General features: G+C 34.7%; 1 protein-coding gene across 1 annotated transcript in view; it reads left to right on the forward strand.

Annotated features, from left to right (window-relative positions):
* Positions 1 to 23846, forward strand: part of clybl (citrate lyase beta like) — a 100849-nt gene that overhangs the window by 73021 nt on the left and 3982 nt on the right. Inside the window, exons 3-6 of the mRNA XM_056465450.1 lie at positions 5172 to 5360; positions 16472 to 16573; positions 17207 to 17300; positions 17469 to 17636. Coding sequence (XP_056321425.1) covers positions 5172 to 5360; positions 16472 to 16573; positions 17207 to 17300; positions 17469 to 17636 — 553 coding nt within the window. The remainder of the gene's footprint in view (positions 1 to 5171; positions 5361 to 16471; positions 16574 to 17206; positions 17301 to 17468; positions 17637 to 23846) is intronic.

Genomic DNA, 23846 nt, shown 5'->3' on the forward strand with positions numbered 1-23846 from the left:
TAAGCTTGTTCATTTTATTTATGAACCTGAAAGCATTTGGGGGGTTAGAATCTGGACTGGTTGCAGTTCAGCAGTTCGACCAAATACATTTATACTATATAGTTTACACTATGAAAATTTGCGCTATAGACCATTTCAATGTGCCGATGTAAATGGCCCATGGACATTTACTGCTTGTTGGCAAACTATGTCATAACTATAACAAGAAGCAATTGAATTATATCTCAATGTCAAAACAGCTCCCATTACATTATTTATGAACATGTGGACCTTTTTGGATTCTTTGAAGCAATGGAAATTTAAAATGTAAGACAGGGAATGCATTAGGACCATTGTTATCGTTTACTTCTCTCAACATGGTCTGTAAAATCAATCAGATCAATTTCTTATTTTGGCTGCCTCTGAAAGTGGTCAAAAGTGGACAAAATGTTACCATTTTGAACATTAAACACCATTTATACTTGTATTAAGCATGGTCGTATCAAAAAAAGGCAACTTAATACCAGGTGTTAACAGAGCTTTTAATAAAAATGAAAAAATATAAATAATTCATTATACATTTCACATCACACAAACCACACGTTTTTCAGACGTTTTTATTAGGCATTGAATTATCCAAACACAGATCTATTTCTTGTCGTATTGCACAGTTGGAATCCAAATTCTCTACAAATGCGAAGAATCTGGCATTTTTAAAATAAGAAGTCAGCATCTAGCAACTTTAAAGTCTGCTCTTTGTTTTGAGTGTTTTGCGGACGTGCTGTCATGATACCGTGTTAAGCTTTAATGATGGGCTTGATGGAAGGAATCAAAGATCCCTCAAACCTGCAATTCTCCTGGTCACTCTGTGGGATGCTGGGTGATTGGGGAAGGTTTTTTTGAAGCAACTGGTAGGACGGGCTTCCATTAATGTAAAATATTTCAGTTTTCAAAGTACTTTTATTCCAGCTCGGAATGGCTGGGTCCCCTCAGGAGCCTGAGATCTTCTTGAGAATGTTCTTTCTGTCAGTTTTCTGATAGAGGAGATGAGTTAGCGAGCCCTTGCCACTGATAGAAATTCAAATGTTTTGCTGTCGGGAATATCACTTCAAAGCAAAATGTGCTGATAAAAAGCAGAGAATCGTGTGGCATGAAAGTTTGATATAGCCTTACACAATTCAGCAGTTATTTCAGACTGATTTCTAGCTAAGCTTGTGTCTTTTGACTTGATATAGGTGCTTTTTTGATGTTGATTTGTTACTTAAAGCCTCATGTTTTTGTTCAAGAGTGAACGTGATACCAGCCATATAAAGCTCAGTGGTTTGACAGAGTCTAAGACACTGGATCAGTGTTGGATTATACTGGAGGATTCAAACTGGATCCACCATGGAACAGCTTTACGAAGGCTGAGTTATGGCTTCGTAAATCCGTCAGGCCCTCCTAATATTACCGCTGTGGTCTCCAAATATATTATAGGATTTAAGCATACACATGACTTCCTATTGAAGATCCTTCTGTGTACAGTTTGCTGTTCAGTAAACTGTAAGTTGAGGAGCACAATGTTAGTTTAGACGCGAGTGTCTAGACTGCGAGTTAGTTTTAAAGTGTTTTGTTAGTATATCTGCAAGGCTTCAGATATCATATAGAAGACTTTACAGCTTGTGGTTTGTACACGCATTCATTAAAATGGTTGACGTTGTTATTTTATGCAGATCGCCTGTGATTTATGGTCCAAACTAGTAGTAGTAGTAGTAGTAGTAATAGTAGTGTTATTATGGTTGTGTTATATACAAAAATAAATAATTTTAAAATAAATAAATTTCATCCAAAAATAATGTGTGAAATTTAGCCCATAATAAATTAAAAGCAAATTTAAATTATCTTTATTTATATAGCGCTTTTACGATGTAGATTGTGTCAAAGTAGCTTCACTTAGATGAAGAAATTCCAGATATTCAGGCAGAAAGGAGAGTAGTGTAGAATGCTTTTGTAATTCTAGTAAATTGAAACTTCTTCAGATAATATTTAATATTAATGTCACTGTTGAAGTTCAGTTCAGTTTAGTCAGCTCAATGTATTGCAAATGTCACTGTTGAAGGCCGATCCACTGAAGTGAAACTCCACTGAAACAGACAGGGTAACATGAGTGTAGATGCCATTCAAATTACAGTGTTTTACTGGGAGGTGTTTCTCAATCTGGTTACAGGTTAATGCAGCCTAAAAATCCTTTAGAGGATTTGGATTTCAAAGTTTCAAATAGGTTTAAGGTGTATGCTAATGCAAAGAGATGTGTCTTTAGTCTAGTTTTAAACTGACAGAGTGTGTCTACCTTCTGAACTGTACTAAGAAGTCTATTGCAGGCTACAATTTAGGCACCAGATATGAGAATGATTTACTGCCTACAGTCGATTTTGATATTCTAGGATTTATAAATTATATAGAATTAATTGAGCATTGAGGGGCTGTAATGCAGAAGGCTATTCGGGGCTTTGGTGGTAGTCAATAAGATTTTAAAATGTATCTGATGTTTAATAGCAGAGTATAGTATTAAAAGTTGATAAATCAATTATAAGAAAATTAAGGCCTTTAAAAGTTATTAAAAAGTCTTAATCACATTTTTTCGAGGTCTTAAATTTTGTTCAAGCGTTGTCCAAAGTGTCTGACTCCAAAAAAAGCATAATTATATATTTAATTTCCAGCGTGCTCGATCCACGCAATTGATTCGGGCCATGGCATGTCAGGCCAAGCTCCTCTGTTTGGGTAATGCCACATAATTTGCGACAAACGCGTTCAGGTAATGCGACACTCTCCACATGTAGCGAAACCATAGAGTGAAACAGACGGCAAAATGGTAAAATGTAAGTTTGCGTACTCCTGGTTGGAGAAAGACGAGTTTAAACAGTGGCTGAAGCACTGAAAACAGCCGCATAATTTATTCTTTCAAGCTTTGTTTCTTGCGAGCTTATCTGACTTCTGTTGCATGGTTTTGCTCCATTGATTTATTTAACTACAACTGTTTATTAACAACTGTTTATGAAGTTAAAGGTTTGTTACTGATTAGAACTCGAAGTGGCGATGAGGTCTTAAAATACAGCGAGAAGGTCTTTACAAAGTCTTAAAAAGATATTGAAATTACTTTTAGGGTTTCTGCGTATACCCTGAATAGGGAGCCAAAGCAATGCTGACAGAGCCGGACTAATATGATCATATTTCTTAGTTCTAGAAAGTGTTTAGCAGCTGCATCTTGAATCAGCTGAAGTTTGTTAGATAATTTTGTGACTTTTTAGAAATGATCATGTTATATCTGATATATATATATATGATCATGGATATATAGAGTTGACATAACACTGGGTGTTAAAATTAAGATATTGTCAAATGATAACATATAATGTAAACTGTAAGTGACCAAGAGATGAGCCTTGTGAAATCCCACAGTGTAGTTTTGATCTGTATGATGCCTCTGCATTAACTGATACAAACTGGTAAATTCAGTTTAAGTTAAATCAATCTAGAAGAATATTATGATCAATAGTATCAAATGTAATACTGAGGTCCATCAACACTAACAGAAAATAGTTAGTTTGCTAGTTAGTATCTTATTCTTGGATGATTATTTTTGCACTAAAATTATTTATTTAAAAAAAAGTCTATTTTATATAATAGGTATAAATGATATAAAAATACATTTTGAATAATAAGTATAAACTTAATCATATTCAATTAAAACTATAACCTGTTAATGTTAGCCCAGAACACACATTCATGTTTATTTGTCAATTCCTTTTTTCATCATCTCTCATCATCTAATGTGAATGTCATGCATTTAGGCCATTATGTGGGCATTTTGGTCTAGGTTGAAGTTCAACAGTCACTGGTTAGCAATAACCCTAGATGTGGCTCTTTGTGTGGATGGTGTGAAGATGACTTTGGCTGAGGAGTTTCTTATTCAAGCTGCATTAACCCCTGAGCCTCTTGGCCTTTCTCATCCATCCTCTGATCTAACTTGACAACTCCTGAGCTACTGTTTCCTCCTCCTGCTTAACTGAGACCACATTTCCCTTCACATGGACTGTCGTATTCAGACCAATGGAAACCTCATCTTTGGGCCCTTTCCCTCCCATCTACATTCAGTCTTCTTGAGCTGCATCTGGTTTGAATCTCCTGGCGTGTGCTGCTGTGTCACAGTTTAGCCCTGAAACTTGGCTTTAACGTTGATTCTTCCTCCCTCCACTTCCTCTGGTCATGTGTTTGTGTGGAAGCAATGTTGTGCAGGGCTTTTCACTTTATGGCCTTTGCTGGATCTGTAGGCTGATCCCTCTCGCTAGATGTTTCTCCGCACCGTAATCCCAGGCGCCAACCAGCATTTCCCCTGTAAATTCACATAACCTCCGCTCGTCCAAACTCATGCATCTTTATCTTTTTACAAGTGCACCGATGGCCAGTTCAAACGGATATGGCCCATGTTGAGTTTTTATTGGTTGTAGCTTTCCATACTTGGCATAACATTTACACCAATTTATCAGATAAACACAAATCATTGACCAAAAGCAAATGCTAAACTCTCACACCTGTTTTTGCTTTTTTTTTTGCATTTTTGATCATATTCATCGGCCTTGTCTTTTCATTGAAATAGAGAGTCCAGATTGTGTAACAAAATAATTCAGATTTTTCTTTTACAATCTCAATGTGTTTTTTTTTTTATCACTGAATGCTGCATAAGCATGTATGTCACCCTTTCATTTAGTGCTATAGCCACCTGATTTGGCTGTGTTTTTGCATGTTTGGTGATATACAACAGCCTTGTCATTTTTTTAAACAAAGAGAGTCCAGATTGTGTAACAGAATGATTCTGATTTATTTATTTACTTATTTATTTATTTTTATTTATTTTACGTTTATTTATAGATTTTTTAAAAATATTTTTACTTATTTATTTTATTATTTGTTTATTTTATTACTTTATTATTTATTTATTTATTTTATTTTATTATTTATTTATTTATTTATTTACTTTTATTTATTTATTTTTATATATTTACTTATTTATTTTATTTTATTTTATTTTATTATTTGTTTATTTTATTACTTTATTATTTATTTATTAAATTTCATTTATTTTTATTTATTTAATTATTTATTTAATTTTATCTATCTTTAATTTTTTTTCTTTCTTCATTTTGTTTTTAAAGGATGCAGCTCGAGGAACCATCCCAAAGATGCTGGCAGAGCTGGATCTGGGACGTACGGAGAAGTGTGTACGGGTGAACTCTGTGTCCAGTGGCCTGGCTGAAGCCGACATGGAGGTTATTCTGCAGTCGGAGGTTCTGCCCACAGCTCTCATGCTGCCAAAGTTGGAGGACACAGGAGAGGTGCAGTGGGTGAGTGAAGGAATTATGACAGTTCACCTGAAAATTTACTTTTTGTAATTTTTTGTGCTTTTTTTTTCAGAAGCTATTCATTGAACATAAATGCATCCACATATAGTGGAGGTTTCATGAAATAATAAAAAGAAGTGCTTAATACTTATGCACTTAATGCTAACCCCAGTAAAAAAAACTATTCAAACTAAACAAAATAACTAAGCAAACTGTTCGAATAAAACATGAATTTGTTTTAACATCACAAACAGATTTGGTAAATGGTATCTGAATGTTGTCATATTTCAGAAAGCTTCTATTAAGGTTGTCTGTGTTAATGTTTGCTAAATGTGTTACTGCAACTGAACATCCTCCTCTGATATGGAAAAAAGAGAGATTTTATTTATCAAACATAGAGTCTGACATTAACTAAAACAATAGAAGCTACAAGTGACAAGGTGCACTTATAATTCATTTTTATGTGAACAAATAATCTAGATGTGATATTTATACTTAAATTCTCATTCAGTGGGACATGAAATGAATTTTAACCACATTCAAGATAATGCCAAAAGAGCCACTCTGTACTGCAATGTCAATGAGTCATGCAAAGAAATATATATATATATATATAGAGAGAGAGAGAGAGAGAGAGAGAGAGAGAGAGAGAGAGAGAGAGAGAGTGTAATCTGAACACTCAACAGGCCAGACTTACAGTGGAAGTCAGAATTATTAGCCCTCTTTGAATTTTTTTCATTTTTTTTCAAACATTTGCCCAAATGATGTTCAACAGAGCAAAGACATTTGCACAGTAAGTCTGATAATATTTTTTTCTTCTGAAGAAAGTCTTATTTGTTTTATTTTCGGCTAGAATAAAAGCAGTTTTTAATTTAGAACCATTTTAAGATAAAAATTACTAGCCCCTTTAAGCTATATATTTTTTTCAAGTCTACAGAACAAACCATCGTTATACAATAACTTGCCTAATTACCCTAACCTTTCTAGTTAACCTAATTAACCTAGTTATACATTTAAATGTAACTTTACGCTGTATAAAAGTGTCTTGAAAAATATCTAGTCAAATATTATTTACTGTCATCATGGCATAGATAAAATAAATTAGTTATTAGAAAATGAGTTATTAAAACTATTACGTTTAGGAAAGTGTTGAAAAAATCTTCTCTCCGTTAAACAGAAATTGGGGAAAAAATAAACAAAGGCTGTAATAATTCAGGGGGGCTAATAATTCTGTCTTCAACTGTATATAGTCTACACTCTCAAATATACTGTGTTATAGTAGCATATTTTGTATCCTAATTTTAATGAGTTAAAGAGCGGGTTCAAACAAACCCACTTCACTTTGATCAGGTGCTTTCTAAACTGTTGCTTTCTCATTGCTGTCATTTTGGTGCTTTATTGAGAGGAAAGCATGCAACATGTGTTTCATTTTCATCTAAACGTCATTCTGAGCAGGATCTAGGTGTTTGTTATCAGTAAAATGCTACAGAAAATGAAGGGATTTAACTACAAAAATGAATAAACAGAAAAATAATTTTACTGTGAGTATATCAGATCATTGAATCACACATACTTTCTTGTAGTTCCTGTAAAGTGGAAAACTGCTACATTTTATTAATATTTACTGTATTTCTTACTAAGCAAGTGCAGCCTTGGTGCTCAATACATTTTTTTTCAAAAGTGTTACAAAATGCAACTCCATAACTTATGCACATTTTTCCATATAAAATATTTTCAGTACATTTAGCAAACGCTGGATTCTACTCTGAAGACTCATATGTTTCCATATGATTGTGGTTAGATTACAGTTAATGTGACATTCATGATAATTCTATCCCACAAATTGAAGACTATACCCTGTTTAATGTGAAAAATGAGAATCTAAAAATACCTCTGATGTGCTCTCGCATTTTCCATCTTTTGTAAAGAACACAACACCCTTCTGAACTTGCAGGGTAAGATGAGACCACAGGTCTTTTCAAAGCAATAATAACAATCTTTTCTATTAGTCTGTACAGAGGACTTGATCCCGGGGAGAACTGAGGCTGTATATCTTGGCAGCAGCTCAAGAAAACCATGACATTATGAAACTAGCTTCACAAGGCAGATGTCACAAAATACTTCTTTGCTCTGGAAACACAGGGCCTCAATAAACCTACCATGATGTTGGCAATTTAAGGCAGAAGTGTTGATGTACATTTTAGCTACTCATAAATCACATTATTATAAAGATGGTTTTGTCAGTAAGTCTGTGACTAGAATTTAGATTGATGCAAAGATTCCAGACATAAGACATAGACTTCCAGACATAGACTAAAAGCCACAAATGCTGCTTTTTTCCTGATTACCCCTCTGTGTGTGTGTGTGTGTGTGTGTTAAAGGAGGTGTTGTGGATTCTTGTAGACGTCTGTTCGTCCATCAAAGCAGAGTTTCCTCTGCCGGTCGGCCCCAGGAGGCCCCTGGTGGCCCCCAGTTGCAGCCAATACACCAGCCCCCAAATCCCTCCAGCTCATTTCCCCCAACCAGCCAACCCAGCCCAAATCTGCAGTATTCAGCTACTCTGCGTGACCACTGAAAAGACCTGAAAGAAGCCACAATGTCTTAACTAGGTAGATGAAGGGAGGGAGGGAGGCTGAGAGATGCAGGGGCCCCTGGTCTGTCGCTCACAGTTAGTTTAGGCTAGAAGCAGGAAGTTTTTAACTAGTGGTTTTAATTAGTGCTCGTATATTTCCTGGGCCATTCAATGTTTCTTCCCTTGTTAATTGCTGACAGGTGTGCATTTCTCTCTTTCTCTCTCTCTCTCTCTCTCTCTCTCTCTCTCTCTCTCTCTCTCTCTCTCTCTCTCTCTCTCTCTCTCTCTCTCTCTCTCTCTCTCTCTCTCTCTCTCTCTCTCTCTTTCTCTCTCTCTCTCTCTCTCTCTCTCTCTCTCTATCTCTCTTCAAATAAACAGAATTGGCCCCAAGGAAAATTATAGAAATATAAAAATGAAATGATAAAAATATATAGATATAGACTTTAATATAAATATAATATAGACATAAATATAGACAGTTTTGATAAATTTCCAATAATGTTTGTGTCTTTTTTTGTTATATATAATATATACGGCAGTGGTTACCTATGGCTTGACCAAAAATATGTGGCTCTCCAGCTGTCTGCCTTTAATAATATGTCACTAGAAATCAGTTTCCTATTGAAAATACAATTACAATTCCCTACTATTTCCTTGTATGTTTTACAGCATAATAAATAAGAACTCAGTTTACAATTAGGGATGTCCAGATCCGATCACATGATTAGAAATTGGGCCCGATCACGTGGTTTCAGTCTTGATCGGAATCGGACATTACCTCCCGATCAGGACTCAAATATATATGCATGTTATGCGGTGGCACAGAGTTAGACCCCTTGACTTCACACAAAAACAGCAACATGTGTGGCATGACATCACTTTGCCGGCATTTAACCCAATAGCATCTCTGCAACAAAGTAGAACACGGAAGCAGCTTAAAGTGGAAATCGTGAGTATGTCTTCAGTCTGGAGGTATTATAAAGTTGATGATGACAACATTGCCATAGAAAACTGTGAGATATGCAAACTTGGGATTGCTTGCCGGGTATTTTAAATTGAGGTGCTATTTGTTTTTATGTTAGATTTTTTTTTTTATATTTACTGTTGCACTAAATTCCAAAAGTGAAGAATTTATGTTATTTATTACTTGATTGTTCAAGCTACCTCACAGAAATGCTCTGTTTGTTAACAGAGTTGTTGAATCTTAAAATAAGGGGAATTAAATAAATATAAGGATCATCCTGGATCTGCTTCTTCGCTCATCTTTATTACTTTTTCATGTATTATAGAAGGATCGGATCAGGTTTTAGTATCGATAGATACTCAAAATCAAATAACTTGGGCTCGAGGACAAACAAACCTGATCAGGACATCCCTATTTACAATTAAAGGACGTTTTGATCAATATGTGTTTGTGGCGCTGTGGACTTATACTTGAGCCGGTATAAGTTTCTGACGGTATCATAACCTTGGATAAAAATATCACGGTTTTACTGTGTTGTGATTACTACTCTAAAATAAGTTCTTTTTAAATGTCTTAGAAAAAAAACTATTTCCCCCATTGAACACTATATATTTTATTTTAGGAAACATTTATAATATTTCGGAACAGTAAACATGTCTGGCTAAATAATTAAAATAATTAAATGACATCTGCGGTTTTAACACCTTGATCTTTCCAAACTACGGTAAACCTCGAAACTAGTCACTATCCCGTGGCTGCTGTGGATAAGCTTGAACACATGCAATACCAATAAAGGGCAAACAACTATGGCAACCACACAGACATAAATTCAAACAACATTCACAAAAATAGAAAAAAAAGTATAAATTGTCCTTCGTTCATATACTTGGTAAATATGTGATGCTTCATATTTGTTTATTTTTGAGTTGTGCATGAAAAAAAAACTGAAATGGCTCTTTACTAAAAAAAAAAAAAAAAGGTTGGCGACCACTATGGGGTATATTCACAGCTAGTGTTTTTAGCCACCGATAAACCTCAGATGAAAGGTTCATGCAACCATTTTAAATTTTGTAAGGTTGATTTTGTAGCATTGATATTGTAATATAATTAAAAAGTAATGAGTTAAATAGACTTAAGCATTCATTTAGTTTCTCAGGAATAAAACAAGATGAAAGACGTTTATATGCAAGCGCTGTCAAAAACTATAGAATACACAAGACATGGCACTTGTATAGTTTTAAATGGGGAAAAGTGTAACGGTCAATGTGGCGAATGAAGCCCCGCTTACTAGTACAGTAGCCAATCAGCAATTACTATAGACTGACTTTCTCTGAGGGAAAAGCTCGGAGCAGACGTGTGTTTTCACGACAGTTTGGTGGTCAACAAACACACTGGAATCTTTGCGAATACTTGCCTTACAGACATAAAAAATATATCCACATAAAGCTTGAAGTCTGTACTTTTAAATGAACCAAGTGCACTTAAAAACAAAAGTGTTTTGGTTTTGTAATCTGTATAAAACGAACGTGAGGTACAGTCAGTACTGTCAAACACACATCACATGACAGTACCTTCTCAAACACCCAAAAACTTGTAAATAAAGAGTCTCTGTCATTTCTGAAGGAGATTTGCCACTAAAACCAAGTTGTGAATTACTACAGAAGAGCATCGCGATCAGATGATCATTATCCAGAGGATGATAATGTGTAGAATGGCCATAAGTGAGCTTGGTGTTGTGTCTTCATTGCTTTTAAGTGTGAATGCGCATTAGTTTGGACAACCTGAAAATATGCTGATTTAGTTTGATTCGGACGTTTAGAACGAAACTTATGAGACAGTTGATGTTTATTTTTATTGGTGATTCCAAATATGTAATGTAATCATAAGCTTGGCAAACAGTTTTGCAGAATTTGATGTTTCCCCATTCAGACAGAATGCCCAAGCAGACTGCCCAAGAGGCGTTTCAAAGATGGCCACCGAGTGAAATGACTTATCTTAAAGGGACTTTGGTGCTGTCAGGATCAGCAGACGAGTGCTGAAACTTTATTGGAAATACTATGGTAAAATAAATGTCCTTTTTTTAAAGAAATGGCGCAGAACAGTGGAATTTAATGCAGTGCTTTTTGTTCACTCTGGGACTCGCTTTATATGGTTAATATTAGGCAGTGAAGCTTTTTAATGAAGCCAGATCTTAAATGCAGCAATTTTGTAATGGCATGACAGTTCACCAGAAGCTTACTGAAAAAGAAAAGTCCTTTTGCATATATCCCATTATTTCACTGAATAACAGTTTTGATGGCGTCTTTAAATTATGTATAATAATTGTCAAAAAATGTATAATAGTTTGTTTGTTTTTTGGCTTTTTATCATTTTTTTTCACTGGACAAATTCACAATCTAATTTTCAATAAATATATAGAAGACTGAAGCTGTTTCACGCTTGTTTTTATGCAATTTTAACCCGTGTATCAAAGATAAAATGATGCACTTTATTTTTCAAACCTTACTGTCATTGTTGCATGGCATTAATTCCAAAAAGCTATTTTACCTCACAAATAACCCCATTTTCAGAGTTTTCTCAAAAGTAAATTCATCTGCCATTCAGCCTTTCACTACCCACTTAGTCACTCAAAAATCAATACAACCTCTACAGATACTGCATGTCAGATTGAATAATACAGTGTGTGAATGCGGTATAAAAAAAACTGCACACATATGTGGTGGGGGTTAGAACATGCTCTCCACATGCTTTGCACACGGTCGAGCTCATAGCCGCAGCAGGATACGGGAGATTGTGAGCAGAGAGGAAGTCATGTAGCACTGACCTGACATGGGCCCACTGCTTTGAAAGTGGCGTGAGACAAACATGAAAGGAGTGGGTGTTTCGCTCTTCTTCTTTCTCTTCTTTTTGCTATCTTTCACAGCTCTGATTATTGGACAGTTTAGAAACGTTTTCTTACTTGATTTTCGAGAGCCAAAATTGACGAGAGTTTCTGTATGTGTACAGTAGTCAATGTCATTTTTGTTGCTGCAGTATATTTGTGAAATGTAGTTACTGGCAAAAACTGTTTGTGTAGAAACAATGTATCCCATTTGTAGGTTGATACCCCTGTAAAGGTTATTCTGTGCCCCTATTGGTCTGTTTTTTGGGGGGCATCATAACATCAACCAATAGCAGGAGTTTGAGGGAGGACTTCCTGTTTGTCCATCCAATAGAAACAAATTTCCTCATTTCTCAGTGAGTATAGGCAATGTATTTTGGTGCATTTAAACAAATCAGATTTATTAAACATATATTTATTAAAATAAAATTTTAGTCACGAAACATATTTAGAAACTTAAAGATAATACAATTAAATTTAAGCAAAATTTCAACAAAATTAAAAAAAATAAAATTTTTTGGTTCTTTTTTTCCCTCTTTTTTCAAAATTTGTATTTAATATTTTTCTATAACATGCATTTGGGTGTACTAAAATTATTTAAAATGTTAGATAAGCTTCAGATTTGGCTTCAGTACTGACTAATCTAATGTATATGCACTAATATAATATTGTATACCTTCCTATTAAAAATAGGAACTTTAAAAGATCGATTTGTGAGGGGTGTACTTATATATGCTAAGCACTGTACATATGTATAATGTATATAAATATACATTATATGAATAATAAAGGGGGCGACGCAGTGGCACAGTAGGTAGTGCTGTCGCCTCACAGCAAGAAGGTTGCTGGTTCTGGCCTCGGCTGGGTCAGTTGGCGTTTCTGTGTGGAGTTTGCACGTTCTCCCTGCGTTCGCGTGGGTTTCCTCCAGGTGCTCCGGTTTCCCCCACAGTCCAAAGACATGCGGTACAGGTGAATTGGGTAGACTAATTTGTCCGTAGTGTATGTGTGTGTGAATAAGTGTGTATGGGTTTCCTAGTAATGGGTTGCAGCTGGAAGGGCATCCGCTGCATAAAACAAATGCTGGATAAGTTGGCGGTTCATTCCGCTGTGGTGACCGCAGATTAATAAAGGTACTAAGGCGAAAAGAAAATTAATAAATGAATGAATAATAAAGGCTCTTGATGAATTGATGCCAACAAAGAACCTTTATTTTTAACAGTGTGCAAATATTTATGTTTATTTATTTATTTATTTATTTCTAAATCAGTAAATTATATCAATGTTTACGACAGTCAGTTACAAATTAAACGGCAAACTGAATCTTGTTGCCATTTACCAGATTTGTTATTTTTTTTTAAAATGTGGTTTTTAGCCCATTTATAATATTGCATTTTACACTGGTATGAAGAATAAACTGCTTGTCATAATGGAGCTTTTTATTAGGGCGCGGTGATAAAATTGGTATCGATATTCATTGACCAAAACCATTGTCAAAATCGATTTTAAAAAAAAAGGGATGTAGCTTTAGTATGAAGCGCTATATAGCTTTATTAAAATGTGGCTGCTTGCACAAACCGCGTGCATTTTTCAGCCACACCTAGTTGAAAACATCTGAACTTTTCCGAATGCCGTGAGCATGTCGCGATTCATGCAAGTAGAACTTACCAATCTGGTTCACACTTTCTATAGAATATACACATTTCAGTAATAATGGTAGACTTATTACCTCAGACAAACATAGCGCACCCAAACACTGCAGTGTTGTTTACTTTTTTCCATAAACTTGCATCGGCGCTGCAGCAATGGTTTGTTCATTTGTCATACTTTGAGAAAATGCTTAATGGTCGCCTAGTTAAGAGAGACGCCAGAGGAGCGCGAGCGCAAAGTCCATTGTAAATGGTCAAGGAATCTATGTGCGTGCGCTTGTCACTTCTGGTCAGAATAACAACACATGCGAAAATGAGTGCCGTATAGCAGCAGTGGAGAGATTGTAAATAAAAAATAAATTAAGGATGTCGCCCGAGTGGCTTTTTGGTTTCTTTTCCTGCGCATCCCAGCCACTAGCTCCCCATCTGAAAGATTTTTAGCATAAGGGGTAATATAGTCATTCAACTTCACAATTTGTAATGTTGCAATATGTATTTGAATAATGATGGGTAGTTACTTTACTTGAAGGCTCAGATTTGATTATTATAATTTGTGTTGTTGACAAAGTTCGAGTTTTACTGTATCATTATTATTGACACCTTACAGATGTTGATCTACCTTTACAATTGCACACACTTTGTAACATTTTATTTGTCAAGTTTAAGAGTCTCTATAACATTGTTTATTTTATTATAAAGAGGTCAGATATTTAGTTTTTAATATTTTTATTTTTGAATATTAAAACTATTTTGTCTTAGTAATTTTGGTAAATTAAAATAAAGTGGTCAAATAAAAAAAATCTAAAAATTTTTAATATTCCTAAATGTATTGTTAAAAATATTCAATAATTATCAATATCGAATGATATGAAACATGATATCGTGATAATTGTTTTTGAAATATCGCCCAGTCCTACTTTTTATGGCCAAGCTGAGCACTATTTTCCAATTATTTGCTGTATATAGTTTTTTTAAACTAAAATAATCACCATTAAATATCTCTTCTTTTTTTTTTCCTGTGTGTGTGCGTCTGTGCGTGTGATGAGCAGTCAGTGAGTGTCTAATCCAGCACACAACACAAAGTCGTAGCACTACAAGCCTGATTATCTCTCTCTCCTCCTTCTCCTCTTCTTATCCCGGCGGCCGACCCTAAATCCCTCTGTTGTTTATTTTCTTCCCCCTTTTTCACGTAGATGAGCAGAGGAACCTCCAGACTGATTTGTAGCTAAAAGATGGACTTACTTGTTTCCTTTTGTGTGAAAATCTTCTCCTCTCCCTTTCTATCCTCTCTCTCTGTGCTTGTTTGACTGACAAGGCTTATTGGACTATAACAGGCGTAACTCTCCCCCCCTCCTCCTTTTGTCCGCAGACAATTCTCCCACAGATTCGGAGCCGTGCGCATTCTTTGGCCGCCACACTACTGAGTCCTGAAAGGAACCAGCTCGAGTCCCGTCCCTCCCCGTCCGCTCCTAATTCTCCCCCTCCACCACACCACCACCACACGGTGAAATGAGCACTTCAGCAGGCCGGAAACATTTAATCTGGCCCTCTTTTGAAGAGAATTAATTGAAACTTATCCACTTGCCGCCTTTTTCGCTCTAGCGGCTGCCTCGCCCTGAAATCTCTGCCTCGTTCCCATCCGGATCATGCTGAATGGGGCCGCAGTAGCACTTGTTGACTGAAGAGTGGGTTTTAGCAAGTGGTCTACTGCATAGCGAGCAGAAAGGCTTGTCACCTGAGAGTGGTATTAACATTCACACAAGTGTGGTTCAATGGCGAGAACCCCTCCAGACTGTGTAAATATGGAAAGGGCCCAAAGCTTAAGGACACCTGTAATTTCTTGTCCATTTGACGGAGGGCTACACAAATGCTTAATTTCACCACTGAGTGGCTATTATTTCAAGCAAAAATATCAGGCCGTCAGAGAGGGCAGTGTGGCATCTGATAAAAGAGACGGTGAGGAAATGGAAGGGCCGCCAAACAAGCCCTTCCCTCTCCCTCCCTTTTCTCGGTTCGAGGGGAATATTATGCTAAGCCGTTGGCGTTTTTATGTTGCCATAGCAGCATTACTCCTGCAGGGTTGTGACCTCAGATGATTACAGTACAAAGCTTATTGGGTCTTGAAAACCCCTTTGAAGATGAAAAGTCTTTGATGGTTTATATTTATGCAAATCTCTCAGATATGATTTATCCTACTGAGATTGAATGGGGAGATGATTAAAATTCCCCCATTAGAAAAAATCCCTCAATGAAGGCATATTCTTTGAGCTAATAAAACAAGTGTGTGTGGGATATTTTAGTCTTTATTTGGAAAACTAGCCTTGACGTACCTGAGGTTATTTTAATCTGCTGTCCCCGATGTGTGAAAGAGAGACAGAACGGGGGGACAGGGAATTACACTTTTCTGCTTTGAGTTTTTTTTTTCCCCTCTTCCCTTCCCTCCTCCCCCTCCTTTTATTTTTTGTACAGGCTTTAAAAGAAAATATCTGACAGAGGGAGCTTTTGTGTGTTTCCAGATGATAGATTTTGGAATTTGGGCAACCCCACTGGCAGTCCACGGCTAGCTGTGAACTGGTCTGTTGGAAAAAATCGGAATGCTTTGGTCTTCAAAGCACCAAACTTCATTTTAAAGCCTTCTTAGGTAAGCTCAAATATTAGCGGGAAAATGAATGGCGCGGAGAAGTGTCGTATCACACGTCGCAAGTCTCACGAGTCTGTCCGCCAGGGGAAGCCAAGGCTCTGCATAAAACTGAAATGAAATGCGCTCCCAGACAGCTCAAATCTCATCCCTTCTCTTTTCATATTCAGCGCTCTTTTCTTTGTAAATTCAGACAGGAACCTGTAGTATATCTCGAGGGCCCCTGTGAAACAGGAGTTGTCCAAAGACTGTGTGAATCCTGTCAACTTTTTGAAGCAGCGTTACTTTCTTCTTCTTCTTCATTCTCTTGAATCAGAAGTTTTGAAATTTAATTAGGCATGGCTTTTGAGTAATACGGTGCGATTAAATGCAATTTAAAGTCTTGTTTTTGACTGTCTGTGTCTCCTTTTCAGTTTGTTGACAGGTTTCAGCTGTACTTAAAAGGCAGAGAGCTTGAGGAACCCATCCGTTTGGTCACCTTTGTGGAAACTGCTGTGGGTCTGCTGAATTTTAAGGTAAATAATAACTTATATTTATAATTGTGAAATATAGAAATGCTCCCTTCAAGAAGAGAAAAAGAACAACGATGACCAAAGTCATGTGTTTTTTGCTTGCATATAAAATATGCAGCTCCTTTTTTCTTTTGATTATTTTTCTTCCCCCTCCCCCAAACCCTCTGTTGTGCTGGCTAGACGGAATCCCAGAGCCAAGACAGGGAAATATTGCAGAGTCACAGCAAGAAGTGAAATTAATTTGGAACCCGACAAAAGCATTCAAGAAATTCCATCTGCTCCGTGCCTGACACGGTCATATCACATTCCAGACTGTCTCTCACTAGTAGTGCTTCTAGGGTTAGTCGCAGTCTTGGACCATCTTCACAGATTTCTAGATTTCTCCTTCCGCAGGGACAAAAGACGGGCCATTAATTGTATGCATGCATGCATGTGTGTGTCTTTTATAATATCTGAAACAATTCCATTTCTAAACACCACATCAAGAACAGAGGCATGGACAGCGATTAAGGGAGTTTGAGGAAAATTAGAGTCGTCTGACTGGGTGGCTCTATTGAATGCCAAAGTACACATACTCTCTCACACACACACACACACATATTTGCACAGCCCTTTTATTTTCTCTTTCTCTTGAAGGCAGTGTGTGAAGCACTTCGAGATCTTGGGCCAAAGGCAGGTTTTCATCATGACGGAGTTGTCTTCGGGTCAGATGACTTCTGTGCCAGTATAGGTCTGCTTTCTTTGCATTTCACTATTTATTTCTGCACGTTTTTTTTATTCTGTACTACAAATATTGTTCAAAGATTTAGTTTCATTAGTTGATATGCTTGTGCATTCTTTCAATAATGTTCTTCATAATTTTATAATGTTATTCTTGATCTTTTATTTTAACTTATAGGAGCCACACGCACTAAAGATGCTAAAGAACTCCTGTATGCCCGGCAGAAAGTGGTGGTCACCACCAAAGCGTTCGGCCTCCAGGCGATCGACCTTGTTTACATTGACTATAAGGATGTGGAAGGACTGAGACAGCAGGCCAGAGAGGGCGCACTCATGGGCTTCACCGGTACGCTGACTGCTTATACATATCACTGTTTACTTCTGTTTACATACTGTGTGGCATCATTTCTGGCTCATACCTATTTATGTCTTAGGTGATTTATATATATATACAGTTGAAGTCAGAATTATTAGCCCCCCTGAATTATTAGCCCCCCTGTTTATTTTTCCCCCAATTTCTGTTTAACGGAGAGATGATTTTCTCAACACATTTCTAAACATAATAGTTTTAATAACTCATTTCTGATAACTGATTTATTTGATCTTTGCCATGATGACAGTAAATAATATTTGACTAGATATTTTTCAAGATACTTTTATACAGCTTAGTGACATTTAAAGGCATAACTAGGTTAATTAGGTTGACTAGGCAGGTTAGGGTAATTAGGCAAGTTATTGTATTATGATGGTTTGTTCTGTAGACGGTCGAAAAATATAGCTTAAAGGGGCTAATAATTTTGACCTTAAAAGGGCTCATAAAAAATTTAAACCTGCTTTTATTCTAGCCAAAATAAATCAAATAAGACTTTCCCCAGAAGAAAAAAATATTATCCGACATACTGTGAAAATTTCCTTGCTCCGTTAAACATCATTTGAGATATATTTAAAAAAAAAAAAATTCAAAGGGGGGGCTAATAATTCTGACTTCAACTGTATATAATGGTGTTTCTCAGCACTGAGAATCAGTGCTGGGTTGCAGCTAGAACGTGTACTCCCTTGTGTAAAACAATTGCCAGAGTAATTGGCGGTTCATTCCCCTGTAGTGACCATTGATAAAGCAAGGAATAAGCTGAAAGAAAGTGAGTGAGTAAAAGTATACTGTATCAACTAGGTAAAGATTTATGATCCACGAGCAACAGAAATAATAAAATAACAGTGACTGGCTGAATGTTCTGGTTTTAAAGGAATATATCAGGTTTAATAATAAGTGTTAATCAACATTTTAACACCGAATCGATTGACAGAGCAGAATTTAAGCTTAACCTACAAAGATATGTGATGTATAGTAATTATTATTTTGCGCACAATTTTGCTGGTTACCCCACACCCCCAACCCCCCTTACGCCAAATATTGTGGCATTTTATTTTATAATTCAGTTTTCCGTCACTCTATATGTGATTTTTATTTATATTTTTATAATGTCTTCTTACATGCATACAACTTAGTACAACTTGTGTTTGTTAGAGTACGCTCTTTATTTTTGTTTGTGTGTGTCCATTTTTGGTGAGTGTGTTTATGGGAGATAGACGTATGTTCGCATCTCAGTGCTATGTGGGTTTGTAGCCAGGCAACGTCTGAGTGTGTGTGTGTGTGTGGAGTCCTGGTGAGCGGGTAACTGGCCACGGGAGGCCAGACACAGCCCTCCTCTGAGTCTTCGCTAATGAATATGTAATTGCTGTTTGCAGAATACACACTGTTCTGCCTGCACATCTCTGTATACAACAGCACTGCCATTCCTCCAGAACACTGCACTTCTCTACTGAACATCACTTGTTTTTATTCCTCATACCATTGCATCAAATCCGATCACAAATTATTAATTTTAGGACAAATATCATCACTTAATAATTCAAGATGGATGGATTATAGTTTTTATTTATAGTTGCGTTTAGTTTTATGTTGTTTGGCTTTTTAGTTTGTGTTATTTTTATTATTTTTGTTGATGTCTGTGTAGTTTTTAAATACATTTTATTTCAGTTTTTCTTTTTAGTTTTTGTTGTTTATTTAGTTTAATATTTAATATTTATTCAAAAAAAAATATGACGATGTTTTTGGAAACTAGATACAATTAAAGTTTTTCATTTAATTGAATAAAAAAACATCTAAACGCTAAAGGAATAAATATAAATGTTAGCATTCATTTTATTTCAGTTACCAAAAAAATGTTACTATTATAATTTGTAGTTTTAGTTAATTGTTATTCCATTACACAAATTTCTAATTACTCAATTTAAAGTAAGGTGCTTTTTAGGGACAACTTGGGGACAAAAAAATTCAATAAATTATTGTGTGTTAAGTGTTTCTCTGGAGCATTAACAACTATTTTATTTTTAAATTCATGATAACACAACTATACTATCTTCAAAAATACTTTGTATTATCATTAATGCAGTCATAAAACATTAATATCAGATCACCTTCAAATCGTTAGGCTTTCATAATTCCTGATGCTTCTTTCCCTTAAAATGTTTTTGAGAATGTGGAAAACATAGTAAGTTCCAATAGTAAGCATTGTGTTTAAGAAGAAACTACCATTACAAAACACAAATAGCATGACCCAAGACTTATTTTCTATTTATCCTTATTCTATGGTTGGTATGGGGGTGCCAGTGCGAGGTTGTTTTTTTTTTTTTTTTTTTTTTTTTCCCCCATCAGTCAGCCTGCGGGTTGATGGTGGCATGTATCTGCCATCCGCCGGCGCTCTGTTCAGCAGCCTGTCATTAGGCAGGTGGGGTCGGGTTTGATGACTCTCTTCTGCCTCTCGTGCGAGTCTGAATTGGAGCGGCTCCTGGTTTCGCCTGCGCTGAGCTCACCGTCGCTGTTTGCCACTGCTAGTCTGAGGTCTCTGTGTGAGGAGGCCTGCAGAAACACTGTTTACTCTTTACACCCTCAGTGTGAAGTGTGTGTGTGTGTGTGTGTGTGTGTGTGTGTCTGCAGGCTATTGAAACTGCATGCAGATAAATGTAGTGTAGTTTTCTTTGCATTAGATTTTGTGCGTGGGTATGGTAGGGGTATCAGAATGGTCTTTATTAATTTAATGGTTTGTTGAAATCTTAATTTTTAAAAAATATTTATTTTAGGAAATTGTAGATTTATAGCATTTTAATAATTGAATCAGAAAATGTATAATGAGCTTGTGGAAATTTGTATTATAGTTAACTTAACTCATCAAACTAAAATATTCTTTGTTCATTGGAATTAAATTATTTATTTATTTCAGTTTGGCTATTTACAGTGAGCTTGTTATTATATGTTGTTGTTGTTAACGAAAAACATAAAACTAAAATAGTTTTGTTAACTAAAATTAGACTATTTTGCTGTTTAATTTAATTTAGAAAACGTAATATTTATGCTTTTTTAAAATTTTAAATGAAAAAAAATGAGAAATAAGAAAATATCTTTCAGTGATCTACAAATTGTCATATAGTTCATTCAAATTAAATTTGTTTTGGTCATTAAATATTATTGAATTTTGACCATTCATTTATTTTAATATAATAAATTTGATATTTCTGTTCACGAGGTATATATTTTTAAGATTTTTTTTGGTAACACTTAGTAGTTTAATAATAGTAACTTAGTAATAATAGTCCGTTAATGTATTTATTATCATGAACAAACCATGAGTAATACATTTATTATGGTATTTATTCATGTTTGTTAATGTTAGTTAATGTTAGTTAAGGTAAAAAAAATGTTAGTTCATGTTAGTTCGTGTTAACTTAGGGTGCATTAACTGATGTTAACAAACTTTAGATTTTAATAATGCGTTAGTTAATGTTGAACTATGATTAATAAATGCTTTATAAGATTTTTTTATAATTAGTTAATGTTTGTGTAGTTAATGTTAATATAGTTATTTTGTTTTATTTTATTTTCAATTAATGTAAAACAATAAAAGTATTTTTGTAAGCTGAAGTTCAAGTTAACTGAAATGGAAATGTTTTTCTTTTTTTAGTTTAACCAGATTAAAATTAAAAAACATATAAAAATTATTTATATATATATATATATATATATATATATATATATATATGTATGTGTGTGTGTGTAAATAAAAATATAAAAAATTACAAATCACAAAAAAATTAACAAACCATACATCAGGCTTTTTATTTACCATGAAAAACATATTTTAAACATATCCTTATAAACAATAGTAGGACAAAATACTCTCATTTTTACATCTTATTAACCAGCAGACAAACAATCAAATCTAGTACAAAACAGAATGACCAAAAAGTTACAAAATAATGAGTCCTACCATACATTTCATCTTCTCCTTTTGTCCACATTGTGTCTAAACATTAATTCCCCTGAATTCTCCACCTGTGAATTGACTTTTGCTTATTATACCTGATGTGAAATCATTAAATCACAACTAAACTGATGTTTTTTGAGCTTATTGTTGTGGTTGGCCTTCTGAAATGAAAGATAAAATGGTTTTCTAACACATTAACTTTGCGATCAAATTATTTATTTTATTCACTATTTCTGTCGATTTTGTTTCATTTTGAGTGAGATTTTGAGAATCATCTCTAACCGTGGCTACTAACACTTTGCTAAATGGTAACGAGCCAACCAGACATAACCAAACCAGATGGCACCCTGTGATTGGCCAAACGGCTTTGGGGAGCGTTAATGATGCACTGCAACTTACCAATACCATCACAGCATAAGGACTGACCACACCCCCTTTGCTCACCCTGTCACTATCTGGCTCAGAACGCACAGCTCCTGAACAGGTGGCAGTCTGGGGAAGGGGCATATTTTGTTGATGTGAGGGAACGACCCCCTGCCAGCCTTTTCTGGGATGGGCGTCACAAACATGGACCTTGAGCCTCAGCTTTAGGGTGTTGATCCAACAGGCCGTCTCCTCCAGAACAGCAGAGGGACAGTAGATGCACACACAAACACACACACACCCACACTGGTGAGTCTTCTGTCTCCAACACTGTTGGCGCAGTAAGAAAGCACAGTTACCAGGCTGCTTTGCTTTATTTACATTGAAGCTGTCATTGGTTAACCTGATGCCTCATTCGCTCTCAGCTGCATCATCAGAGTTGGTGGTTTCTTGCAGTGTATTTGGCTTTGGCGATGTGTAAACAATGCGGAAAGTGGCACCTGTGCTGTGTGTTAACATATGACTGGCATTACGCTGCAATATGTAACATTGTGTGCTAAATTATGTGGGAAGTCAATGGGTAACACATGGCAGAGAGGGGTTAACTGGGGTAAGACCCACAGATGGAACTAATGCTTTTCTCATGTATTGAACTCTGCGGCTGTCAGCTAAGATGATCTTAAACAGAACATAACTGATTTCTCTATAAATCTCATGATATTTTAAAATGGTGATTTTTATTTTTTTTTTTTCCTTTTTTCTTTTTCTTTTTTTAATAGATGGATGTCATTTTTGAGAGTAACCTTTGTGCACCCACCATGCTGCAACACTGACATTTTTGGAGGGCTAAATTTTAAAGAATTAAATTTAGTAATGTTCAACTTGTTTGCTTAAATTTAGCCAATATACAACCACTTACCTTAAAAAATTAAATCCATTTAATGAAGTTAATCATTTTTTTTCAGTGGAGAGGTAAAAGAAATGTAATTTGAGCATAGAACCTCTATTGTTAGGGAAGGTTTTAAAATCACATGTAATAATGATGCTTAGAATAATGTAATCAAAATATTCAAATATGTATATATATAACTAAAACTTTTGTTATATTTGTCATACTTAATTGAGTAATGCAGTAAAATAAATTTTTTCTTTCATTCATCATTTTAATATGTACTTGTTTTAGTTTAAGTTACGTTTAGTTTAAATCAACCTAACTAAAATTAAATGGATAAAATTTGTATTAGTAATGGCAAAGTTGCAATAGTAAATATTATTATTATTATTATTATTATTATTATTATTATTATTATTATTATTATTATTATTATTATTTATATTATATTATTATGAAGTGTTGTTATTATTATTATTATTATTATTATTATTATTATTATTATTATTATTATTATTATTTATATATTATATTATTATGAAGTGTTGTTATTATTATTATTATTATTATTATTATTATTATTTATATATTATATTATTATGAAGTGTTATTATTATTATTATTATTATTATTATTATTATTATTTATATATTATATTATTATTATGTATTATTATTATTATTATTATTATTATTATTATTATTATTTATATATTATATTATTATGAAGTGTTATTATTATTATTATTATTATTATTGTTATTATTTATATTATATTATTATGAAGTGTTGTTGTTGTTGTTGTTGTTGTTGTTGTTGTTATTATTATTATTATTGATATATTATATTATTATGATGTAATATTATGATGTATTATTATTATTATTATTATTATTATTATTATTATTATTATTATTATTATTATTATTATTATTATTATTATTATTTGTGTATTAAAGCACTCAGCATAATTGAGTAAA

The sequence above is a fragment of the Danio aesculapii genome, chromosome 9, assembly GCF_903798145.1.
Source record: "Danio aesculapii chromosome 9, fDanAes4.1, whole genome shotgun sequence".
NCBI lineage: Eukaryota > Metazoa > Chordata > Actinopteri > Cypriniformes > Danionidae > Danio > Danio aesculapii.